Source organism: Molothrus aeneus, chromosome 9 (assembly GCF_037042795.1).
Source record: "Molothrus aeneus isolate 106 chromosome 9, BPBGC_Maene_1.0, whole genome shotgun sequence".
In the NCBI taxonomy this organism is placed as follows: domain Eukaryota; kingdom Metazoa; phylum Chordata; class Aves; order Passeriformes; family Icteridae; genus Molothrus; species Molothrus aeneus.
Genome location: NC_089654.1, coordinates 8,804,049 through 8,828,811, shown reverse-complemented (window position 1 = coordinate 8,828,811; position 24,763 = coordinate 8,804,049). Strand labels below are relative to the sequence as shown.

The window sequence follows — 24,763 nt, the reverse complement described above, 5'->3', positions numbered from 1 at the left end:
ATTTGTGTCTCAGTGACATCTCCCTCCAGACTTGAAAGAGTTTTCTTTTTTCCCCCAAAACAATGGCAGTGAAATGGCACCACTGGTTTTACAACTTTTTTTGTTCTTCCCAGAGAAGTGAACTTCTATGGTTGGAGAAATTTAAAAGTGCTGATGGAATCTGGCAGGGGTAACTAAACACACATGAGGAAGGGAAGGAAGGGAAGGAAGGGAAGGAAGGGAAGGAAGGGAAGGAAGGGAAGGAAGGGAAGGAAGGGAAGGAAGGGAAGGAAGGGAAGGAAGGGAAGCCTTTCAGTTACCATGGCAGTATGTTTCCATGGAAGCCAAATGATGATTTGGAGCCTGTTGCTGCCACTGGAGTGGTCCAAAGAAAATTATTAGTTTTGAAAATTAACAAAGCTACTCAGTACCTTGAAAGCCAGCCCACCCACAGCCCTCCAAATAGCAAAGGCATCTTTGCATCCCTGACAAAGGATTCAATAAACATGTGGGGAAGGAAGAGAGAGCAGAAAAAATACCACACAATGAAAAACGGGAGCTTCCTTTTATGCAACCAACAATGCAGAAACCACCCTGGCAAGAACAAGGCTGAGTGTACTTTGTGAAATATTGCCCATAAAGGTCAGCAAAATCCTACAGAACATCCTGTAGGATTGGCTCCTGAGGGGACTGCTTTGAGACTAGAGCTGCTTGGTTGCCATTTGTTTGAAATTATTTCCCTATAAATCATGCTGATGGCTCTCCCCCAGTTTGCTCCCCACCTCCCAGAAAAACCTTGGGGATGGAAAGCAAAATTTTCTTGTGGGTTGCCTAATCAATATTAAAGATCAGCTTAGCTGCTCTGATGTTCTCCTTGCTGGTCAGAATATCTTTTTGAATTCTTGAAGGTTGCCTTGTGCCTTCCCAACCCAGTTTCCCCACAAGAAGACACTTTTCCATCATTTTTCAGAAGCTGGGGAGCCCACACAAGCTGCCTGGTGTAGTTTATCACATGCAAGTGAAAAAACATGGCACAGATTCAGCCCTTCCCAAAGGGAAGGCACAGGGATTCAGTGATGAAGCATTCAGGTTCCACAGGCTGCCAAACAAGAGATTCACAGGCAACACAAGCAGACCCAGCACTACCTCAAAAGCACAGATCAGAGTGCCTGATTTAGTGACCTTCCACATAGAAGCAAGAACCTCTTCCTCACTGACATGAAAAGAGCATTGTGAAAACCTTCCAAATGAGGCCCTCTGGGGCTAACTCACCTGAAGAAAGTTGAACTCTCAGTGAAAGGTAAAGATCATAGGGAAAGAGGCACCTGTTGGATCATCAGCTGAATCTGACTTCTCCTTTCAGAGCAAAGAAAGATCCAAGACCTGCCCTACTGAAACATCACTCCTGTACCCCTGCCAAAAGGTCTCCCGTGCTCTCTGCTACCTTTCTTATCCAGGAGGAAAAGCGAAGGAGAAGAAGATCATTTTAAAGCACAGTTCAACTACAAGCATTTCCTTTAAAAGAAAGGCAAGTAAACATAAAGGGCCTGGCACCTGGTTTGGGACTCCTGCTCTGCTCAGATTCCACTCAGGGCATGAGCTGCACAGAGCACTGGGGAGTGCTGCATCCCACGCCTCCAGGAAAACAGCCTTCCCTATCCCAGAGCCACAGACCTCCAAAGAAACTAAAAAATGACTCTGCAAGAGGCACTCAGAACTAGACTACACATGAGAGCAGAACAGTTGGCTTAAGTTAACACCTCTTCCCTGCTTGGGGCGCTTTTCTCAGTTCCCAAAAAGAAATCTGAGACCACAGACTGATAAATAAAATAAATCAATAGAAGAGGGAGGTATGCCTAGTCCTCAGAGACTTCAACTGTCTTGAATTCAATGTCACACAAAGACAAATTCTCTTTACTGTGTCAAAAATAAAGAGAGGAAAAAACCACAAAGAACTGCCAAATGTGTTAAATACATAACTTAGGGCATTTTAATTTAAAAAAGCAAAATACATTTCATCATTCATCGGCTGGCACGACGTATAAAAACTTTTAAATAACCACTTTAATATTAGTCACAAAATACTGCATGTTTTATAAAAATAGCTATATGCACTGATATTACTGATAATGTAAAACCACTCTGAATAGGCCATGCAAAGACATTCAGCTTTGACCTTTCAACTTCCAAGTGCTTGTTGCATCTGCTACTTTATTCCTTCTCAGTCTGCTTGGGAGGGTTTTGTGCTGGCACTTGGGGGCCCCCTCCTTCCCCCCTGCACACAAAGCCCTGGAAAAAGGTTTCAAAAAGGGCTGACAAGTTAAGGTGCATCATGGGCATCTCAGTGGCCCAATTTTCACAGCTTATGTTTCACAAAGTGCTCAACATCTGTGTCCTTCCCCACCGACCTCCCTTTGGTCACTTAAAATCTTCAGCTTTTCAGCCAAAACCCTTCCAAATTATTCTTGGCTCTGTTGCACCACAGTATTGAAACTGAAAGTAAAAATCTAGGCACCCAGCCTGAGATTACTACAGGAGGCAGAATTCTGTGGCAGCAGCACCATTTTTGTACAGCTGTACTCTGCTTGTGGCATTTCTGAATTATTCACACACCAAAATTCACTGATGTCTGTCTGTTCACATTAGGAAGTCCAGGTTGGACACACAAAAGGTCATGGGAGAAATACAATTTTACAGAAAGGAAGGTTTAGCTGAGGATAGCATTAATATAATAAAACCCACATTAATATTAAAAAGCCTAACAGTAACTGTAAACTGTTACATAAACAGTCTGTTACACTGCAGATATCAGATTTAAGAATGTAACTGCTTCAAAGGGATATAATGGACATCAAACTCCAGAAAATTAAAAAAGAGATGGTATGGAGTACATTAGAGTTAAGGGCAAAGATGTGTCAGATAAAAACCCCACCTCTCCCAGTTTTCACTCCACATGCTGACACACAAATTATCAACGACATAAAAAAAGCTGCAGAGCTCTCTCCACCTCTAGAAACATGAGCACCTTTACAGTCCCATCTCGTTCCATATAAGCCCAATGAATGTAATGGAGACAGAGATCCACCCAGTCATCACCTTCATTCCTGAGTCTATAGAAAGAGAGGAGGGCACTGCTGGTTGAGAACAGTCCCTACTGCTGGCAGTGACAGCAGCACCCTCAACATGTGCCATTAAGGACAGCGGCCATCAGCAGGGAGAGGCTTGATGCTCTGCCTGGTAAAGTGTGGGTTTTTCCTGATGTTTTCAAGTTTGCATTTTAAACTGTGCTCTTCTAAGAAGAAAATGAGGAAAACTTAGTGAATTATCACCTCAGATAATAATACAGCAGCAAACTCATCTTCTGCAGTTTGGAAAAAAAACCCAGTTGAATTATCTTAATGCACTACTAAATCTGACAGGCAAAAAACATTCCCATAAAAAGCTGTCCCCTTTAAGTTACAAGTCACATCGCAAGAGCAAGCTCCTAATCAAAGTGTCGGAAGCAGAGCAGCTTTTATCAGCGCTGAAAATCCAAATAAGAACACAGACTCATCCTGCCCCCGCCACAGCAGCACAGAGCTTTAGAAGGCTTTATGGGGAACTGGCTGGAAGTCGCTGGTTTTGGTGGCGTGTGCCAGGGCCCTGCGCCGGGCCAGGCGGGATTTGGAGGGAGGGGACAGCTTCATGGAGCACACGGCGTGGGCGGCGCTCTCCTGCTCCGCGCTCAGCTCGCTCTCGTGCTGGGACAGCTGCCGGTTCAGGGCGATGGCCTCCGCAGCAAACAGGGTCAGGTCCTTCGTGCTGCTGTTCCTGGACAGGGGAAGAAAAGAAGGAAGCAGCTTCAACACAGGCCCTTCACCCACTTGCCCTCACAGCACAGTATCTATTTCCAGGCGTGTTTATTTCTTCTACCAAATCATTGAGACAGCAGGCAAAATGACCAGTTAATATTTGCATTTATCGTCACTCAGAGGACCAGCAATGCATGACAAAAATACTCTGGGATTTGGGAAACAGCCACAGTTCTACTCCTCCTTCTGCCAAGGACTTCTGATTATAAACCCAGGAAGCTAACTCAGATGTCATCCTTAATTTCTACTTAAGTTCTCAATTCATCCTAATTTCATCCTCAATTCTCAAAGGATGGGCATATGAGGCCATTCTGCTGTCCTTCTCCAGAGAGCTGCAGTCCCACTACACCTGTGCCTTAGGGAAATGCTTCTCTATGGGAGAACCACCTGAAACCACCAGCAGCAGACAGAGACAGAAACAGATGTGTGACTCAGGCTCTCTGGCATACAGACTCTCCTATCAAATCACCTGCAATGAGGCTTGCCCTGCTCACAGTAAGTGGATATTGTGAGTGCCACAACTACAAGGAAAGTCAGATCCAGGTCTGTGTTTATGGTGACTATTCACCCATCAGAAAGCAGTCTCTTTGGGTAACACACTCCTTTATGCCTTTTTCTGCCTCTCCTGGGCAGCAAGCTGACAAAACCATCATTATTTCCTGTCTAAGATGAACACTGCACTGCAGGAATTCCCTCTAATGTTTTTTCCACAAACAAACAAGATTTGATCATAAAGAAAATTCAGAGCTTTAATATTTCTGATGTTCTTAACCAAATTAGTGTGGCACATTTATGAAGCTCCATTCTCAGCCAGGGATGTTACCTCCTAATTTGTCAACTCCTCTCTCCTACCCATTCTTTCAGGAATGATTCTTGGCCAAGTTTACAGATGTTTAGAAAATAAATCCTACCTTTGAAGAACTTGAGGGGTGGGCAACCCCCTTTCAGGAGCCTGCTAGAAGAAGCATTGAAGAGAAGTTATTTACATATTAGCAGCTGGGAACCAAGCTTTCCCAAGAGTGACAAAAAATAAGTGACTTCCCCAAATCTTTACAGATATTGCAAATAAACTAATTCACTGTGGGCAAAGCATATTTCATAATCTGTCTCCCCTCACAAGAAGATTTCACAGCTTGCAGGTATAAGACTAAAGCTTTGGAAGCTCTCCAGAGGGTCTATTCCTGCTTTCCTGAACAGGGAACTGAAATATAAGAGGACACTGCTGTTCTTTTATAACCATATTTACCAGCATTCTGCATTACTGTATTAGCACAATAATTTGTGTACTGCAGTACTTGCTATTCACAAGAAAGCCATTTAAAATGCACAAAGCAATAATTAAACAAAACAAAACAAACACTTAAGGGCTGACATATTCATCCAAATATTTACTATGCAGAAAAAAATAAAGCCACTGTGTATCATTTAATTAATCAAGATACAAGCACTGAAACACACAAGGACTCAAATAAAAGTTCAGAGACAGGGAACAGCTTATTTGTCACTCTGGAAGAAGAATAACTCTTTATATAAAGGGGGATACATACTCCTTGAACCCATGAATGTTGCAAAACTTGAGCAGCACTAAGTCGTTCTTTGGCATCACAAACCAGAAGCTTTGAGATGAGATCTTTGGCCTCAGAGGAAATATGTGACCAGTCCTTGTCAGGAAATTCATATTTGCCTTCCTGAATGCTCTCAAAAAGCTTGTTCTGGTAAAGGAAAAATTATTCAATTGAAATACACTGCAACCAGAAGGTTTCTCAGGTGAGACTTCCCATTCACTTTTATCCACCTAATGTGGAGGGCAAGAACTGAAACCATCCAGTGTCCTTATGCAGTCAATGGAAAGTGACAGGCAGCTCCAGAGAGTGGCTCAGTGCAACCTAAGATGGACACAATAAACTGGCTGCTGAAAATACATCCCCCCCACCCCGAAGAGGGCAGCTAAAATACTCCATTTTTAGAAAGTAAATTCAGGCCCTGCATGGCAACCCTCCCAGGGCTCAGCTTTTATCTGAGGAATTGCAGTGACTACCATAAACCAGCTCAGGGACTACAGAACAAGGGAGGATTCCAGAGTGGGGAAGAGGGTGAGGAGAAGCTCTGAAATCTCACAACAGGAGGAAGGAGAGGCAGTTGCCCAACCTTACTTTAGAAACTGGTATCACTCAACTTCTCTACTGCCACCCTCAGTTCTCAGTGACAGCTCATCCTCCCAACCACCTGCCAGCATCAGGCAGAGCTCTCCACTGCTGACACTGCAGCAAGTTCTGCACCCAAAGCTCAGGGGAGAACTCTGCTCTCCCCACACACCCAGGACATGCACACTCACCTGGCAAACCCTGCAGACTTCTCCTCTGTCCCAGCCACAGTCTGTGCCACAGTTGCCCACAAAAGGGGGGTAACCACTGAGCATGATGTACAGAATCACCCCCAGGCTCCACAGATCACACCTCTTGTCATAGAATGTGGCCTCCTCCATGAAGACTTCCACCACTTCAGGTGCCATGTATTCTGCAGAGCCACACTAGGAAACCAAATTCTATCAAGTTTTCAAAGGGACAGTCACATCAAAACAAGACTCAGGTTTATCATTTTCCACTCTTTATACCAAGTGGCTTGGTGGAAAAGCAGAAATTAGGCATCAGAGAGTACTGAAATTCTTTAGCAGCACCACAAGCTGTTCTACATGGCTGTGAACCTTTAATCCAAGGTCAAAACATTAATTTATATATTTCAGGTTTTTAAGTCTTATCCATTAGTTATCAGACAAGTGTATCAGGGGAATAGATTTCTGTAAGACTTCTGCAACACTGTCAGATTTTTCTTTCACAGTAAATGGCAAAAGCACAGGACTGTACTTTTTCAAACAAATGTGTATTACAGAGCTACACACTGATAAGAGAGCTTGCATTCTCCTTAACTCATTGGCTTGGCTACAGAACCAAAACATGGGGAAATGAACACAAAACTAAGGTTCAAAGTCTGTCCACAAGCACACAAAAATGGGCACAAAAAGTTTCTCCATTTGATTGTATAAGAGATAAGCAGGACCAACATGTCACATGCTGGCCAACTGGAGAATTAACACTGAGCTCCTGTGCTTTTGTGTATTTGTTCTGTAACTGGGAGAGCAAGACAGCATTTACCACACATACACTTGCTTGAAATTAACTGCCCAGCACTGGGTGTAGTGGCAGTAAGCCCTTTGGAAGGTCTCCTCTGGAGATAAGAAAACTGATTTAATAGAACAAAGAAAGCACAAAGCCACACCAGTCTCTCACCGGCGTTGTTAATTCGGGAGTAGTTATGGGAGTACATGCACTGTTGAGCTTCACCCCACTGCCAAGATCAAAGTCACAGATTTTTACTGGTGATATCTAAAAAATATAAGAGGTCAGGAAGACTGGGATTAATGCAAAATCTATGAATATGTACATATGTGAAGTAGAAAACCCCAGGACAGAACACAAATCCCTAGTGAGACCTACTCCCTTACAGCCACCTTCAGGCATTCACCTGCCCTGCCCCAGCTGCACCCACATCACCAGCACCTGATCCTGCTACATTATTCTTTTATTTGGTTAGGCAAGTGCCAGTACACATCAGGGGACTTTGAAAACTGGTCATTTAATGTGACCAGCTGGCCTCTAAATGCTGCTTGTCCATCTGGGTACTGGCTCAGAACAGATGAGGCACTAGGGTGTCACTGCTGTCCCTCTACAAGGCCAGTTGGCTTTTTATCTCTGAGCCAGATGTTCACATTTTCACAGCTCAAAGAAGAATTTAGTCTCTTTCAAGCTTCAGTTCTGTTAAATTTAGTTGAAGTTCACTAATGGGTTCAAAACTTTTCAAGAAGAAAAAAACCACAAGGACTGTTTTTGGGAACCAAGTTAAAAAAATTCAGTTTGGAGAGTTAAGAGACCAGAGTAGCACCTTTTCTGGAGATTCACACAGGATGTTTTCAGGCTTCAGGTCCCTGTGAGCAATACCTAAACAGAGTACAAATGTTCATTAGAAAGGATACTCTGCTGTTTTATTCCCCATAACTTCTCTTTTTTAGAAGGTGGCCTGGGAAATATTCTAGGTCTGAGCCTGTTACACACACCTGCCCCTCTTAGATATAATAATTTAACTGTAAAGTGCAACTGTTAAATGTCACTGTTGCATCCTGCTATACCTTTATCATCCTTAACTGGACAGGAGAGTCTGTCAAGCAAGTAAGAACCTAACATCAGAACATTTTGTTAGCCCAAATTAATTATGTTCCTTAAAACCAGCTTATTGAGATGACTGACCTGTAGGAAAGTTTAATGCTTTACACAGTTTAATGAAATTATTTTGGTGCCTTTTACAGTGAAGTTGTTATTTCCAGGTGGATCAATTGGCTTGCTGAACTCCTACCAGCACAGACAGTACTTGAGGCACTCTCCTCTGAAAAAAATCCCCTGACTCCCAGATGAAAATATTCCTTTGAGCTACATACTCATTGCTGAAGCAAATGAAAAATTAAAGTTTCAGTTAGAGATGCTGAAGAAAATCTAAAGGAAAACAGCCAAAAGGCTTCTTCATTCAACTCCTATCAGAATAGGCAAACCTAACAGGGAAGCACAAAGTTATCTGTGTAATCCACATGCAAGGTGGTTCTCTGTAAAGTTCTTCAAATGCCTAAAAACACAATTTCTGGAAGTTTTTAATTTAATATGATCAAACTCAAATGGAAGGTAGAATATGAGAGGCAAAAAAAAAATCAAATCAAATGAGCAACTTGGCTGTAATTTAACTGCAGTCTAGTCTTGATTTAGAAACTTACACTCCAAGAACACCTTATATTACTTCAGAGTACAGGAAGGAAAATTCCACCAAACTCTAGGCAAGGGAGCTTTTAGTGTCATTTCTTCAGCACACTCCACAAGATGTGGCTTAAAATATAACAGCAGAGCCCTAAGCTAAAGGGATCAGTGTCATACTGACACAGTGCATGTGGCATGGGCACAAATGATGGCACAATGAACCCACTGAGGTGGCCTGAACTGACCTTTGCAACAAGGCTGACCAAACTCCCAGCAGTTGGCTTGGCTCACAATGGGAAAGCCAACAGTGTCTTTTTGTATTATTGTGTGAATTCAAATGTCTGATTATGTAACATTTGATTTTGCAGTTGCACAGAGCACTGAGAAAACAACCGCCTTTAAACACCTCTCCAGTAGATTATTAGCAATAAAGCACACACATCCCAAATGGGTGTAAGGCAGGATTATCATCCAGCTGAGTTTTAAACTACTCCTGTCAAAAGAATTAGTTGTCCTCATTCAAATTTTTTTAAAAGCATTTAGCTATAGGACTTCACCATTAAGCTGTGCAATAAAAGTGCTTTAATTTCCTGTTTACTTTAGTGTTCTGTACCCTACTTACTAATTATTTTAATGTCACACGGAAGAACCATAAAGAGAACAATAAAATGAAAAGGGGATGTAGCTGATTCTGCAAGCTATATCCCTGCTGTCCCAGCTCACAGCAAACAACAAGAAAGCAGACTGCTGCTCTACAGCTATTCTAATCAATCACCCTCCTCTTGTTTGGGAAAAGGGGAATTAAAACTAAAAGCTGAGAGAGAACTACAGAAAGGTATTAGCTCAGCTGATGCTAAACCTCTTGAGTGGGCTACCTGGACTTGCAGCTGTTAAGAAACCCACTACAGCCTTGCACATCAAAAAAGATTTTTTCCACATATTCAGCCTAAGTTCCCTGCTTCTTATATGTCCCATATCTCAAAGTCAAAATCTTCTAAACACAGGTATTCAAGAAATACATTCTCTGAAGGTTTAATGTTGAATTATCACATAGACAGGCTGTGAAGACTACAAAAACTCTTGATCCAAGCTAAGTTTGGTTTACATTCAAATTCACCTTTTGTAACAGTCACAACATGTGACAAGATCCACATTCATCAGGCTCACCCCTTTTACTCCAAGCATTGCTACAATTTTCTTTTTAATGGGTTCAACTTGTTGAGGTACCAGTGCTGTAATTCTAACTCAGCATATAAACAGTCCTGTGACTTGAAAGTATGGACTACACCTAAACATTTATTGATCCAGGGCCAGTACTAAGCAATTTAGGCAGCAAACCAAATCTGCTGAGATCTACCAGGCTAATCAGAATGGCAAAAAGGAAAGAAAAAATGTATCAAAACAAATAACCCATAAACAGTCTCCAATTACATGCCATTCCATTCAGAGCTGGCCACTGTATTTGAAGCTGCAAGGCCAGATAATCACAACCTAGGAAAAACTTCAAAAGTATCCATCATATTCAGCCCAAAAAATATACTCTGGGATGACCATAATGCATAGAAATTTTTGAATTTAAACCAAAGTATTCCCAAGTCAAAAAAGCAACAGAAAAACACTAACGCAAAAAAAAAATCTCTATAAACATAACTGCTTTAAATCTAAGCAAATTGCAAAGGAATTGAGGACATCTTCAAATAAAGACTATGCTTCATTTAGGTCTCCTCAATTTAACAGTGGGAGTCTAAATGTGGGGGGCCAAAAGCTTCTGCAAACCAACAGGTCTTGTGACCAGCAGAAATTCTGAGTAATTACAAAAAAGTACCTCTGTTGAAAAGATGAGGAAATTAAAATTTTATTAGAACCCTTTTGAGTAACCCTTACATGGTGGCTTGTGTAAAGGAACAAATAGACTCAACCCTAATGTTAAGTGTCTCTGGGTGATGATTCAAGTGTTCTCCTTGGAAAGCCTGTACCATCTTAACACTCCCAATTACTGAAAATACTGAAATATAAAATATGAAAATAGCATCACAGAGGAAAACAGCTTAAGTCATCTGCCATTGCTGTAAATGGGAATACCAGCAAAAGCTGGCTACTTAGAGATAAATGTGCTTTATAACCTGAGTGTATTAACTAGTAAAGATGGAGGCAGCCCTCTCTCACCTTTGGTGTGAAGAAAGTCCAGAGCAGAGGCAATGTCTCTCACCACTTTGCTTGCTTCTCGTTCATTGAAGTGCTTCCTCTTTTGAATATGGGCCAGGATTGAACCTGTCAGGGTAACAGGTGAAAGGGAAAACCTCAGTATGAATGCTGAGCTAGTTCCAAGCACCATGAATCCATAATCTCATTTTCACACTTTATAGCAGCCTTTCACAGCAGGCAACTTCTGTGGAGCAAAGAGGGGAATGACTAAGAAGAAAAGGCACAACTGAGCAGCTTCACCACCTAAGTGTGCTAGAACATAGTTTTCAAACAGTGCACCTTCTAGTTTAAGCACAGCATGAGAGACAATCACTTTTTACTGCCCCAGGACATGACTGGCCTGTTTTCCACACACTGGGACAGTAGAGATTTGCCAACAGTACCAGTAAAATTCAAACATCAGCTAAGGAGATCCATAAACACTTCAGCCTACCCCAGGTCATGGATGGTCAAACTCAAATTCCCCTCATTTGCTATAATGTCACCACTGAAACCCTGCACTGAAAGTCAAGGATACATGTTTTGTGCCTCAACACCATCAAAGTAAAAGGAGATCTGACCTTTAAATACACATCAAATTCCCCACAGGCATCAAGACAAGGCTTCTGCACTGACTTAAGGTAAAATTTGCCCAGGGATATAAAATCTGACAAAAGACCTTTAAATTAAAACATACTGAAGGGCTGGTAGCTTGCAGGCAGAGCCTCACTGGTATCCCTTTAACAAAGAATAAAGGGAAGTTTGATTCCTCATTTTCATAAAGTGAATTCAATCATTCATCTCAAAAGATTAAAAATGTCTTTAAAAAAACCATGTAGTCCACAGAGATCCCAGCTCCCTAAGCAGCCTTACTATTGCCTTCTATTTTCTTATTCAGAGAGGTGTATCTGTAAAAGCAATCAGGCAAAGAAACTCAAGTAGTAACAGCCATTTGTTATTGACCCAGTATACTCAATGTTTTCTATCTCAGGTGATTTCACTTTTATGCTCTAGTTCTAAATGTGGAAGGAAATCTCCTACTTGGTAATTCCTATTCTAATACCATCAATGCTACTGGCACTCCTCCACAGTGAGCATTCAGAGAGGGAAGAGAAAGGACATTCAAAAAGAAGAGAGGTATGCTCAGATATGCACAGCCAAGCAGTGTCAGCTGGGTGGAGGAAGGCCACTTTGAACCAGGTTATCACATTTCAAACACAGACAAGGTTTTCCCTTGCTAAAACCAACACCACCTAGTTTGCTACAGATTTCTTGAGTGCACAAAGTTCAAAGGGGTTTCCTGGTGTAGTTGTTCTTTTCACCTTTAGAAAGCAGTGGAAGTTCTTCAATGTTTCCAGCCCTGTGGAAAAGACCCCACACTTTGCAGGAAACAATATTGAGCTACCTGAAGTGCTCATTTCACTCAGCAGGTTTATCTGAAATTACCCTTCTGAATAGAGCTGATGTTCAAACTCTCTCAGATAAGAATTATATCAATATCAATAAAAACACACTTTACTGACTTTATATTCAGCCCATGTAGAGAATTCTCATGAAGAAAGAATAGCAGGGCACTAGTTGTTCCTACCTCTCCAGTACTCAGGGAGAAAGCATCATACAACACCTCTCAAAATGCATTTCAGAGAAGAAAAAAAAGAGAAAAAACTCTTAAATCATACAAGTTCAATCTAATCAGCTCAATTTTAACTCACTCAATTATAAAATGCTGTCAGACAAGGATACTAAAGGGACTCTGGACATCACAGTGAACTGAAAACAGATAAAATACGAGCAGAGCTCCTTCAGTTACCACAGCTACTGGAAGGCAAAGTTGAAAATGGAAAGCCCAAATTATGCTCCAACACTGTAAGAGCAGCCTCTGAGACTGGAGTTACTGAAGTAAGACTTGCATTGAAGATTAATATTCTCATTCTTGCCAGCCTTGCCACTCACATCAGAATCTGCAGTGCATCAGATCTCACCCTAATTCTCATTCTTTGTCTTCAAACCACATACCTAACCCTTTAAATACTGATTTTTTTTTTAAGAGAAAACTAGCATCAGCCCTAGCTGAGCCTGTAAAATCAATAGCTAAGAGGAGAGTATCATTAATATCCTCTCAGCAGCCATGCAGGTACACTGACAAGCACAGACTTAAAAAAAGAGGGTTAACAAATGGAAGAATGTGGAGATGAAAAAAAAGACAAATGCAGATTCATTCAAACAAGCCCTATTACAGCTAATTTGTCAGAGACATCTGTGCATTAAGAAAAAGTGTTATGGGAAAATACAATAAAAAGATGCAGAATTTTGAGAAAAGTTAAACAAAAGCTTTAACTCAAGAAATATACACATCCCTCTCTTTCAAAAATAGTTCTGCATCTACGCAGAAAGAATTTTTATTTCTTGCACATACAGTTTGCTCCTAGAAACCTTCTTGACCAGAGACAATAGATGATGTTCTCTGGGCAGCAGGATACTCCAGAAGCTCAGTTCTCCTTTGAAGGGTTGGCCACACTAACTCCTGGTTTTGCACAGCCATGCAATTAGCAGGTACTGTCATTATACTCCCTGCAGACAAATGTGAGAAAGCTGCAACAAGCACTTCATGGGCTTTCTCATTCCCCAGGTGAGTGGGAAGTGCAGGAGCCCAGTGACCACTCAGGCTCACTTGATGGGCTCTCAAGCACCCACAAGCACAACTGGCTCTCCATAACAGCAACCCCAGACACAGGCAAGATGATTTTCATAACAGAGTTCCAGGCAATTAAGTCAATCCTACATCAAAGGAAAATTCTGCCAGAGTACACAGACGCTGCACTAAATTCTCAAGCATTTTAAGTTCTTCAATTATTACTTTAAAACAGAGGCAAATAGGAGCCAAAATGATTCAATGAGCAAAGGCACAGTTTCTGCACAGTACCTCCTCGAAGCTTCTCAAAGACCAGGTAGTATCTTGTGTCATCTTCAAAAAATTCTATTAACTCCAAAATGTTCCTTTAAAAAAAAGAAACAAAATAGAGAATAAAAGAAACAAGCATGGAGTGTACACACAGCAATGAAGAGTTTCAGCCCAGAGTGGATAACTAGGAAGTGCCAGAAGTAACCAAAAATACAAGTTCCAGTTAATCAAGTTGCTTTGGTTGCCTGTGACATTAAAACCACATTTCCAACTCCCACTGAAATTTAAGCATGGGAAAAAGGCCAAACACCACACTCAGACAAGATTGTGAGAGCTCTGCTACTGCTCAATTGACAGGAAGATAACTGGTAGTTGGTTGTATTTAATAATTTAAAACACTGCATTTGTGCTGCAGGCAGAAATAAAGAAAAAATAATTAAACTGGCGTTCTTTCTCTCTGGAAATCACAAAGCAAAACACAGAGGGCTCAAAGGAGACAGGCATCTGTCAACAAGATATTAAATCCAGCTCCTTAGTTGCCATTTTTAGACCAACTCCTGTTTGGCTCATGTAAATTCTTTGCAGCACAAATACCCCAGGTTACTTTGAGAATGTCAAATGTGTGAGTCAGAATTTTTTACATTTAATGGTACACTCAACCCCTGAAATTCTGCATGTGGTCATGTGAGTTTGAGTTCTTCATCAGTTGTGCACTGGAAGACTATTTACTCTTAACCTCACAAAAGAGGAAACTTGTGGTCTGCTTCTCTACAGCACAACATAAGCCCATGAGTTTGGTAAACAAGTTGGTTTTGAAATTATTTCTGTATGTTATATTAGGCACTTGTTTGAAAAATTCAATATAAGCTGCACAATTGTAATATATACACCCCATCTGTTGTATATACATTCTAGATTAACAGAGACATCTAAAAGTAGCTCCAGAACTGCCTCAAACCCATCACAAAGTTCCCAGTGCCTGCACTGCTTTTCTTCCTCTTCAGTCATGAGTAGCAGCTTTGCAGTTGCCTCATCCTGTGGCTGCATGAAGTCAGCACACATCCAAATGAGAACTGTTAGCTTTTTGCTGATCTAAGAGTTCCAGTGCAAAAGCAGGAAGGCTGACACGAGGAGAAGGGCAAACCACACATGAGGGAAAGGAATGGTGAGATTTCCTTTCCACAGCAGCTGGTATCATATCAGCTTTTGCTGATGGTGAAATCACAGGGGAGAGTGTCAAAATATTAATTTCTCATCTGGACAAAAGCCATGCATCACTGAAGCACAATCAAGCTACATTGACCTGGCTGCTAATTGAGTTGTGTAACTATTAATCAGTAAATAGTTCCCCTAAATTTCACAGGTAAAGAAGGGGAAATTCTTAATCTGAGTAAATCAAGTGTAAATTTCAAAGTGGCTTTAAGGAGACTGCTGCAAAGCTTCTAAACTTGTCACATATAAAAATTTGAAAACAAATAATCAAAACACTCTAAATAAACAAAGGCAAGACCATACTTACTTGTTACCCTGGCACTGATACAGAGTTTCTATCTCACGAAAAACCCGACTCCGACTATGCCCAGCATTTTTTTCAATGATCTGTGAAAAAGAGTTTTAAGAACTCATATTTGAAAAATTACTGCAGGAACTATGCATATAGCTCTGGAATTAGGTAACTGTTCCAAGGTTTGAATCTAGGGCATGCCCACTGGAGAACAACACTCCACCTTTGTTTGTTTGTTCAATTTCTCATCTGGCATTTGTTTACAGAGCAGTGTCAGCAGAGCTCTGGAAGGCATTCAGAGGACAAGAGAAATTAGGTCAGGAAGAGAAGAAAGGAACTAAATCCACACATTATACAGCCAGTGACCAGTTACCACAAGCTTTTTCTTGCATAATTTTATCTTTGCAATGTGCAGAACAGGATATCCTCTTGAGTTCTACCAAGAATAGATTTGAGTCACATCAGACACTGAACAATCAAAAAGAACAGATTTGTCATTAGAGGCATTTAAGCAACAAGTACCAAAAGCACCATAAAATAAAAGTTCATAGTGTAAACTTTATAGAGACCCAATAATAGAACCTAAAGAAAACATACATTCAATCTCAGAGCCATGAGAAGTCACCTTCCTTCACATCATCCTCAGGTTGAAAGAGGACAAGAGGCTGAGCCTGAATTATTGCTGCATAAACTGGAAGCTCATGACATCACCCAGACATCACCATCACCTGTATCCAGGACTGGTTTCTTATTTCTGCAGCCTGAGCTCTCTGGTGCAGAACAGGCAACCATCCATCAGTACTACACAGGCCTCTGCATCTGATCACATCAAATTCCTAATGCAGAGCTTTGTTTATTTCAACCTTTAAACTTGAACAATTTTACAAAGTACAGAAAAAATTCCAGCATCTATAGAACTACTTTTTCAAAGGGGCTTAAAATTTTGTGTCTATTTTTGAATAGAATCAAACATAAAGGTTCCCTATTGCTGTTATTTCTGTTTATAATTAAATGGGGGACTCAGGATAACAACAAATTTGTAAATGAGCCCAGCTTTTCAGTGATATTACAGAACGAAGATTGGCCTCTATCAAAAATTAAAGACAGCTTTGCATGAACCACTGGCAGCACCTGATGCTCTCTGAACAGCACCCAAAAGCTTGCACTGTTTGGGAGGCCATGCTGTATAGTGACTCAGCCTCTTCTTTCATAAGAAGACACGAAGGTAGACTACAACTAAAGCAGGGCATGAGAGGAAAGCTTGCCCTGAGATCCAATCACAGTGATTTACTGTTTGTGATTTCTACCTGCAGCTGATAAACCAGTTCACTCTGGAGGCACAACACTTCAGGTTGACAGGTTTTCTCAACAGTTATAAAACAGGCTCATTTCAAGCATCAAAAATTTCCTAGAAGGATTTGCTATTACCCACTCTATTGCAGGTTTTCCCTGGGATACTCAAAGGGAGAGGACACATCACAGACAGAAGTGATGCTGCTTTTCTCTCTACTTACTTTGACTGCATATTCTTTCCCAGTTTGGAGACTGACAGCACCCTGAACTTTAGCATATGCTCCCTCACCAAGCAGCTCAGCAGTCAGCTTGTACAAGTCTGCCAAAGAAATCCAGAAGAAAGGACACATCCATCAAAGTGAATTTTGAAAGTGAACGTTATTTTAATGAATAACATCAAGACAAGCTCTACAACTGCTAAGCTTCCCTCAAATTTATGTAGTATTAAAGCAGACATGCCAGTCTTAACTATGCTTCCTTTTTCACCTCCCTCTTTCAAGTTCAAGAAAAATTAGAAGTAAACTTTATCACAGGATCAAAATTGCTGAGACATAAACACTTGTAGTATGAACAAATGTGTAATCTCTAGGATCTCAGCCACTATACCTGTCTTCATGTAAAATTCAAACTTTTTTTCAGGTGGAAGACAATTAATTATTTGATCAGAAAATGCTGCCATACATAATCTGCTTGCAGAGATGGTGTTTTAAGTATAACAAACTTGAACATTTAAACCTGGAATTTGTTGCTGCTACCATTTTTATTTGAAATGTATCTTCCATTGCTACTTGCCCACTAAGAAGTTTTATACTGCTCAGTTTTCTCACTGAACTATATTTTACTTACAAAATTTCACAGCATTTGTGCACACATCTATTCAACCAAAACCTTTTGACATCAGCACTGTTCCTACCAAAAAATGCAATGTCTAGCTAAGAAAACAGAAAAATATCAGAAGCAAAGCAGACTGTAACAGTTAAAAGCTTTTCAATTGTCACCAACCTTCAAACTTCCCAGGGACCTGATCTGTAGCTCTGGTTCTTTTCTTCTTTTTCCTTTTCCCACTGTCTGCTATGGGGACAGGCTGGCTGCTGACCATCTCTGTGTGGCAGAACATAGAGGTGACTTTAACAATCAATTACTTCAGGAGAAAATGCACATGCTCTTGTGTGTTTATGTTCTTATCTATCCAAAAGTTTCTCTGCTTTTCTTCATCATAAGCTGCCACCTTTTTTTCAAATATCAGAGGAAACCTAAAAAGGCAATTCAGGTGCCAGTTAATAGTTTGGAGGTGTTGATAAATAAATGTAAAAACAGGAGGGAACAACAATGCATCTATTCTGAATCCTTATCTCACAGCACAGTAAGGCAATGCACAGAAATAACCCACAAAAGAACATGTGCCCTGATACCAGACAGCACTTGCAGCTCTCACAAGGGCACTCCTCTGAGCTATTCTGCTGTTTTACAAAGAGATTTTTTTTTTTACGAATCAGCTCAAGGAAATGAGCCTCCAAAACAGCAGGAACGTGTGGGGAAGTTTCAAATCACTCAGTGAAACAAAGCAACCACAGGAGCTATAGTATCACAAGAGCAATCTAGGTCAGTTGATGCTGCCAAAAGGCCATAAAGAAAACCATTTCTCATGGAACCATAATGCACCTTTCTAAACCACAGATCAGTTGGTATTATGCTTCAAAGCAAGAAGTGTTTATGGCATTTATATTTTTTCCTACATTACTAGCTGCAGATTCTAGAAGAGTTTAGTCAGAGGTAACTATTCACTGATGCAAGATAATATGGCAAAAAACCCACCTGCATATTGTTATTGAAGGCCTAAATAAAAACATGGCCATATTTGTACAGCTAACCTATCTCCAAAAAGTTAAATGATTCCTCACTGAAGTTCTAGGCAGGAGCACTTCACACCAATCACATCCAGCTAAGTTTGCTTCAACAGTTTAAAATCTCAGCTGAAAATCTTCAAGGCAGTAGCAAAGTGCACCTAAAACATTTTAAGCCATGAGGAATTCCAACTAAATTTACTTTTAGTCATCTTGTACTACAGAAAAAGCTAAATCAATATAAATAGTGAGAAATAATTATGAGAATACTGGTAATGAAAGAGCAAGTCCCAAAAACTTTTGTCAGTTCTCTTTTAACAGAGATTGTGATGAGCAATTTTTCTGCCTTTCACTGTTTCTAAAGTACTCAAAACATGGGAGAAGCTCCAAGGCAGAAAACATTCCACAACAATCTACCAATACATTAAATACTTTTTCTTTGCTCCATTACATTTTTCTTGTTCTTATCTGTCAGTAATAGCTACTGTGAGTGTCACTTAGAACCCACATGTCTGAAAATTCAGGATGAGCATTATTATAAAAGTCCTTTCTCCTTAACAACTTAGTGAAACACTTCAACATAAAGCACTCAAAGCCTCAAAACAGTAAATCCTCATGTTCAAGTCTTAGGCAGAATGTGTTCAGAAATCATCATGATGGATGTTCTGTGACTTCTTAAACACAGTAATATAAAGCAAGTTTTACCAGTTTCTGAAGAAACAGCTTCATTTTAACTCAAACTGACACACATACAGTTTCAAATTTTATCATAAAAAGAAGGTGAGCCTTTGGCAGCAAATTCCAGTTCTCTTTTTCAATCCAACCTGCATCAGGAGTTATTCAGAACTGGGACTAAAGTGACACACCTGAAGCTGCTCAGAGATAGGGCTGCTCTGCTTGAAGGTGGTGCTTGATTTCCACAAGGTGTCAAACAGGCACCTTTAGTGACCTGACCTTCCACAAGCTATAGCTAGGCAGATCCTATTCCATTTCAAATATCACGGCTTCCACAAGCTATAGCTAGGCAGATTCTATTCCATTTCAAATATCACAGCTTCAGAGCTTGAAACTAAAAAATCTAGCTTTGGCTAAAACTCTAAAAATACTAGCTTTGAGTAAAATATTAGCTTTGACTAAAAATCAGCAAAAACTCCAGAATGTGAATCCTGTCTCTCAGCACAGCTGACATTTTCACAAGCAGCTCCTGCACTCTACCACCTGGCTCTGATATTTACAGTCAGCTGTTTATTAACTCACTACATTATTTCAATTCCCTTTAGTCTGACTCTATTCCTAAATTACAGAGAATTGCTTCCCTGAAAACAGGAAGTTCACTAGTTATGTATACAGAAACCAAATTGCTGAAAAGTTGACATTTTTTACCTATAGTCTTGACTAAATTTGCCATCACATTAAAACATGAAGTGTTAATTGTATTAGATTCTTATTACTGCTCTGGTCTGCTATTTCACATCACTGTGAAGCTCACTCCTGTCAACAGAGCTCATCCTTTAAAGGTATCACAGCTTCACTCCCATTACTCATTTGTTATAATGAGCCAGTACTTAAGTAACAGCTGGTCCTACAAGAAAATGCCTTCAGTCCAGCCAAACGCTTTAGAGATTTTTCAAGCTTTCAAAGAAATGTTGTTTTTTTTTCCTGCACCTGTACAACCAAAAGAATTTCTGGAGACACCCAAGGCCAGTGTGCCTCAACCATCCAAGCAATGCTGAGGTGTTCTGCACACTGCAGGAGTGCTCCTGGTGACAGGCACACTGTGGGCTCTGAGGCAGCTCACCCTGCCAGACAGAGCTCAGGGACTGCATGGACTGCTCTGGAGGGAAATGGCCCATGGACACATCAGGTCCAAGGTGAGTGTCTTCAAATTCTGATCTGTCCTTCTACAGTCAGGTTAGGATTATTACTCACAGGCTAATATTACCAGGAAAATCCACAGTGTAAGTAAAATGAGAGCTGCAGTTTTGCTGAAGTCCCTGAATTTTATTATCATCATAACTCAGCATTGAGGCAATATTTAATACCACACACTATTCAGAGCCTGTGTGGGAAGGTAGTTACAGCCTTTCTCTTTTGCTGTAAACGAAACTTGCAAACAAAGCCAAGAGAAGAAGAAAGGGAACAATTACCACAAGTTTCACTTCATTCAGCCCTTAAGTAATCTTTCATCTTGCTTCCTGACACTCCATATATGAACATGCCAAAATCCACTACTCAGACTTAAATCCCCTCTCATTCTAATCTGCTTCCCAAAGGAAGGAAGAGTATATTTGGAAAACAAGCACATGTGTGTAACAGGAAGCACTTGGGAACACAGAAGAGGTGCCTTTTTCTATTTAGAAGAAAATACCTTGTTTGTGTGTTTGAACTCAGTGGAAGAAAGCAGAGTCCAGGCACCACCACCTGCTCCAAAACGGGTCCTGCTTGAGCCAAGTTGTTCTGGAGCTGAAAAGAAAGATCATCACGTTACCACTCAGAAATCCTGAAAATGTTTTTCCACACATTTATGCAGTGCCCAGAGCCTAAAGACACTGCAAGGACCTGTTTTGCTGGGCTTCACGTGAACATGCAGCAAAAGCACACCCCTACAATTTCACTGGAACAAACTGAAAACAGACTTCAGTCCAGTTTTCCTCCCAGCTCAGTGTCTCACATTGTTCCTGGACCCTTCCTCCTCCATCAACGCTGATTCCTACAGATGTGGCTCATAATGAAACTGGACACACTCAGCAGGTGCTGATTCTGCAAAAACCATCTAGTTGCAGGAAGCTCAGAACAACCCAAGCTGCCTTTATATAGCAGCTACATAGTGATTAATTGTGTTTGTAATGTTACACATCAAGAGATACAATTTGAAGAGGAAGAATGTGCAATGATGTATGACAGTCCTGTGTCAAATCAGATTATTTAATACTTGTTCTGTATTAAGTACATTAATTTCAAATTGTAAGAAGTGAATACTTGATTTTTGCACTAGTTTTCCACAATTCATTCTTAGCTGTCAGAGTTACCTTCTCATTCCACCTACAGCACAACTTTTAATTTCATTTAGTCTGAGTTATCCATGAAGGGAGAGGAACTTAAAAACATTCCATCATCTTCTCAATAGTACACAAGAGTATTAACATTTTCAAATGAACACCCAAAAGTTCACAGGAAACCCAAGCAATCCAATTTCATGAAAGAGCAAGTCTGACAAAAATTATTGATCCAGTCTTATCACAGCATTACTGTAACAACCCACAGTGTCACAGCTGACACCAGCTGCCTGAAACCTTTCATACTGGGGAAAAGGTTACAGCAACCTTTCTCTTTATGTCCCTGCTTCCCCCTGTCACACTTCCAGGAGATCAGTGTCACAGCATCTCCTGCTTGTGCAATTTGCAGAGTAACTCTTTGGTACTTTCAGCTAACACTTCCCTTGCAAACTAAGAGGGGTTTTCTGAGGTTCCCAGTCAAACCCTCCAGCCATGGGTGGATCTCACTTTTCAGGATAGCACATCAAGTTATTTCAGACAGATTCCTCCCATCCCATTTTCTTACTTCACTAGGATTACTGCTGGGGAAGCAGGGAGAACCTTGATGGAGAGGAGAGCACACAGCTCTCCTTTCCCTCTCGTGTTGGGGGAACAACTCATTTTGACACACATGCTGCAGACATGAGACTTGCTGAAATCAGCCTGTGTTTCCCCAGGCAGACATGCATTTCTTTAAAAGCAGTAGTTATCACTCAGAATGGCAACAAAAGAACTGTTATCATCCCCACTGGAAAGACAAAGGCAAACAAGAGAAGTGTCCCGATCCAGCTAAGACATAACAAGTAAGGAGAACAACTTAGACTGAGTGTGGCTTAAAAACACTGTAATCTTTTTAATTTCTTGTTCAAGGACAATGTGTCTCCAAGGCAGCCACATGGATGGGAGGATATAATAGGGTGTATCTCACAGGGCTAACAAATAACTGTGAATGGTGAGCTCTGCTGGGAACAACATGGCACACACACTGGTTATTGCACTAAAGAACATCCTCTGTCCTTCCACAGCCAGCAGAACAGGCAAACAGAACATTTACTGCTACTGACCACTGGCAGGTAGCTCATATCTAAGACTTGCCATCACAGGGCAGTAAGAACTTAGCAGCAAAGTTATTTTAAACTCCATCACACACATTCCAAAAGAGAAAACTCCTAGCAATAGTGTGTTGACTCAACTATTTAAAGGCTCTCCAACCCCTAGAGCACTTTTAAATTAAGGAGATATCCAATGTAAGTAGGTTCTGAGGGCCCTTTACTAAACAGCAAGCTGTTTACTCTCTTCTACATCTGATGGCATGAACAACTCTCAGAAGATTATCTCTGCATCACCAAGTAGTTCCTCTAATCCCCCTCAGCTCCCTTGTTAGTGTAAACCAAAGAGAAAAACTTCTTATAAGACAACTTTTCTTTTCATACAGATACAAGATAAACATTTCCTGCTCTTGCTCCACACCCCACAAATGATCAATCAGATAATCACATTTGTCACTGGAAAAAAAAGCTACACAACATACAACTACATCAGCAAGCAGCTGTGTTTGGAGAAGCTAATGTAACTTAATGTTTTTCTAAACCTTGAAGCAAGACTGGTTTTTCTTTATTTTCCTTTCTCTGTGCTTTCAACTCTAAAATTAAGTAATTAAACTCCACTGCATTGTCACATAAGACTTGTACCAATGTCCTAACATTTGTTACCAGGAAGGTACTAGAAGGAGAGAGGACATTCCTCACAGCAGTAAATACTTTTTTTGAAAGCATTACAGAGCACTGGTACCATGAAATAATGTCGTAGAAGCCTTTTGGTTGAAAAAGACCTTTAAAGAACCAAGAAAGTTTCAAATGCACAAGGCACCCCACTTTACCTGGAGGGCTGCCAATACAAAACACCTTAGAACTGAAGTGAAAGAGGTTCAGCTCCACAGGAGTGTTTTGCCTTGCTTCCATCCAGCACCTGGGAGGCATGAAGAGGAGCTCTATTTAGGTAAAAAAAAAAAAAAATTCTTTGAAGTTATCAGAACATACACCAATCTTCCCAAGCCCAATTGTGAGTCATAACATTGGATGATAGAGGGTTGTAGAGGAGGTCAGCTTGTAACCGGGGAAAAAAAAAATAAAATAAAATAAAGGGCAGTGGGGCTTATTCCCCAACAAATCTGACAATTCCCAGACAAGTGCCACTGGCGTCAGGGAATGGGCTGATTTTTGGCTATCACAAGTCCTGCTGATGCCAGCAGCCGAGCTGTCACCCAGGGCTGTCCCGCTGCTTCTCTCGCCTCAGAAGGTCACCCTGCTCGAGCTAATGCCACAAAGTACACATTAGGCAGATTTTCAGTGCTCCTCGGAGCTCACAGCTCTCGTTTTACGCCAGAGGAAAAACACAAGAACGAAAAGATTCCTCGTGATCACACCTAGAAGTTGCTCCGTTCGCCTTTGCCTGTTTTCCCACTCCAGCAATGTCAACAGAAAGCAGCTGCAGTAGGAGAGTACACACTTACCACTCTTTATTGAAAAACGCACTAGGTATGAAACTCAGCACTTTAAACCTTCGGGGAACAGATTCCCAGCTCCAGACACGAGGAAACTCCCGCATTCCTCGGGGAGAGCCCCCAGACCCAAAGCTGCCGGCCGGAGGGCTGAGGCACCTTCCAGCCGGGGGCTGCCGCCGCTCCCGCGCCCGAGCGCGCAGCCCGCCAACACTCCGGACGAGCCGCAGGAGCTCCCGCGGGCTCGGACCGAGCCCCAGGGGCCTCCCCTCCCTGGCCTCCCCTCAGCTGGCCGGGCCGGGAAGCGCCGTGACCGCAACCCCCCTGCCCTCACCTCCATGGCGGCCGCGGGTCCCTCCTCGGCGGGGCGGCACCACCCGCCCTCGCCCTGAGCCTGAGGAGCGGCGGGAGCGCGCCTGCGCGCGGCACCGCCCCCTCACGGGAGCGCGCCAGGCGGGGCCGCGGCTTCTCTGAGGGGACGGGACGGGACGGGACGGGGAGCACCAGTGGGGCAGATCAATGGGACGATGTCAACGGGGTACAGCCTGCTCCCCAGGCTGGGCTGGCTGCTCGCCGTCTTCTGCTTCCCCCATGAGCAATATCACAGCATCACTTCGGCTGGAGAACCGAAGATCGCCGAGTCTGGTCCATGAGCGATCACCGCTGTGTCAAGGGAGTTCCGCGTCCCGTCTTTCTTTAAACGCCTCGCCGTCTTTCCTTAAACACCTTCAGGCAGGACGGACTAAGAAGGAAAGGAAGAGTAAAGTGACAACAGCCAAGAGCTTGGATAAAGCTTGGGAGGCACAGCATGGAAACCCTGGTGTTGGACAAAGAGTCCGAAGGACTCCGAGAAGGTGGTGCTGAAAACCTCCTCA

At 41.7% G+C, this 24,763-nt stretch overlaps 1 protein-coding gene across 3 annotated transcripts; it reads right to left on the bottom strand.

The window, feature by feature from the left end:
• Positions 1–1,944: 1,944 nt before the first annotated feature.
• Positions 1,945–24,291, bottom strand: MKNK1 (MAPK interacting serine/threonine kinase 1). 3 transcript variants are annotated; one of them, XM_066555748.1, is made up of 14 exons: positions 24,223–24,291; positions 23,268–23,378; positions 20,722–20,816; positions 17,512–17,610; positions 16,731–16,828; positions 15,232–15,311; positions 13,734–13,807; positions 10,793–10,897; positions 7,770–7,825; positions 7,118–7,213; positions 6,166–6,360; positions 5,378–5,542; positions 4,742–4,785; positions 1,945–3,789 (listed from the first exon to the last, which is right to left on the bottom strand). In XM_066555748.1, the coding sequence occupies exons 4-14, from the start codon at positions 17,606–17,608 to the stop codon at positions 3,561–3,563; spliced, it is 1,239 nt and encodes a 412-aa protein (XP_066411845.1). In that variant the 5' UTR covers positions 17,609–17,610; positions 20,722–20,816; positions 23,268–23,378; positions 24,223–24,291; the 3' UTR covers positions 1,945–3,560. The 3 variants fall into 3 exon arrangements, with proteins under 3 accessions (XP_066411845.1, XP_066411846.1, XP_066411844.1); XM_066555749.1 differs by having other exon boundaries at positions 4,742–4,782; XM_066555747.1 differs by lacking the exons at positions 20,722–20,816; positions 23,268–23,378; positions 24,223–24,291 and having other exon boundaries at positions 17,512–17,626.
• Between the last annotated feature and the right edge of the window lie 472 nt (positions 24,292–24,763).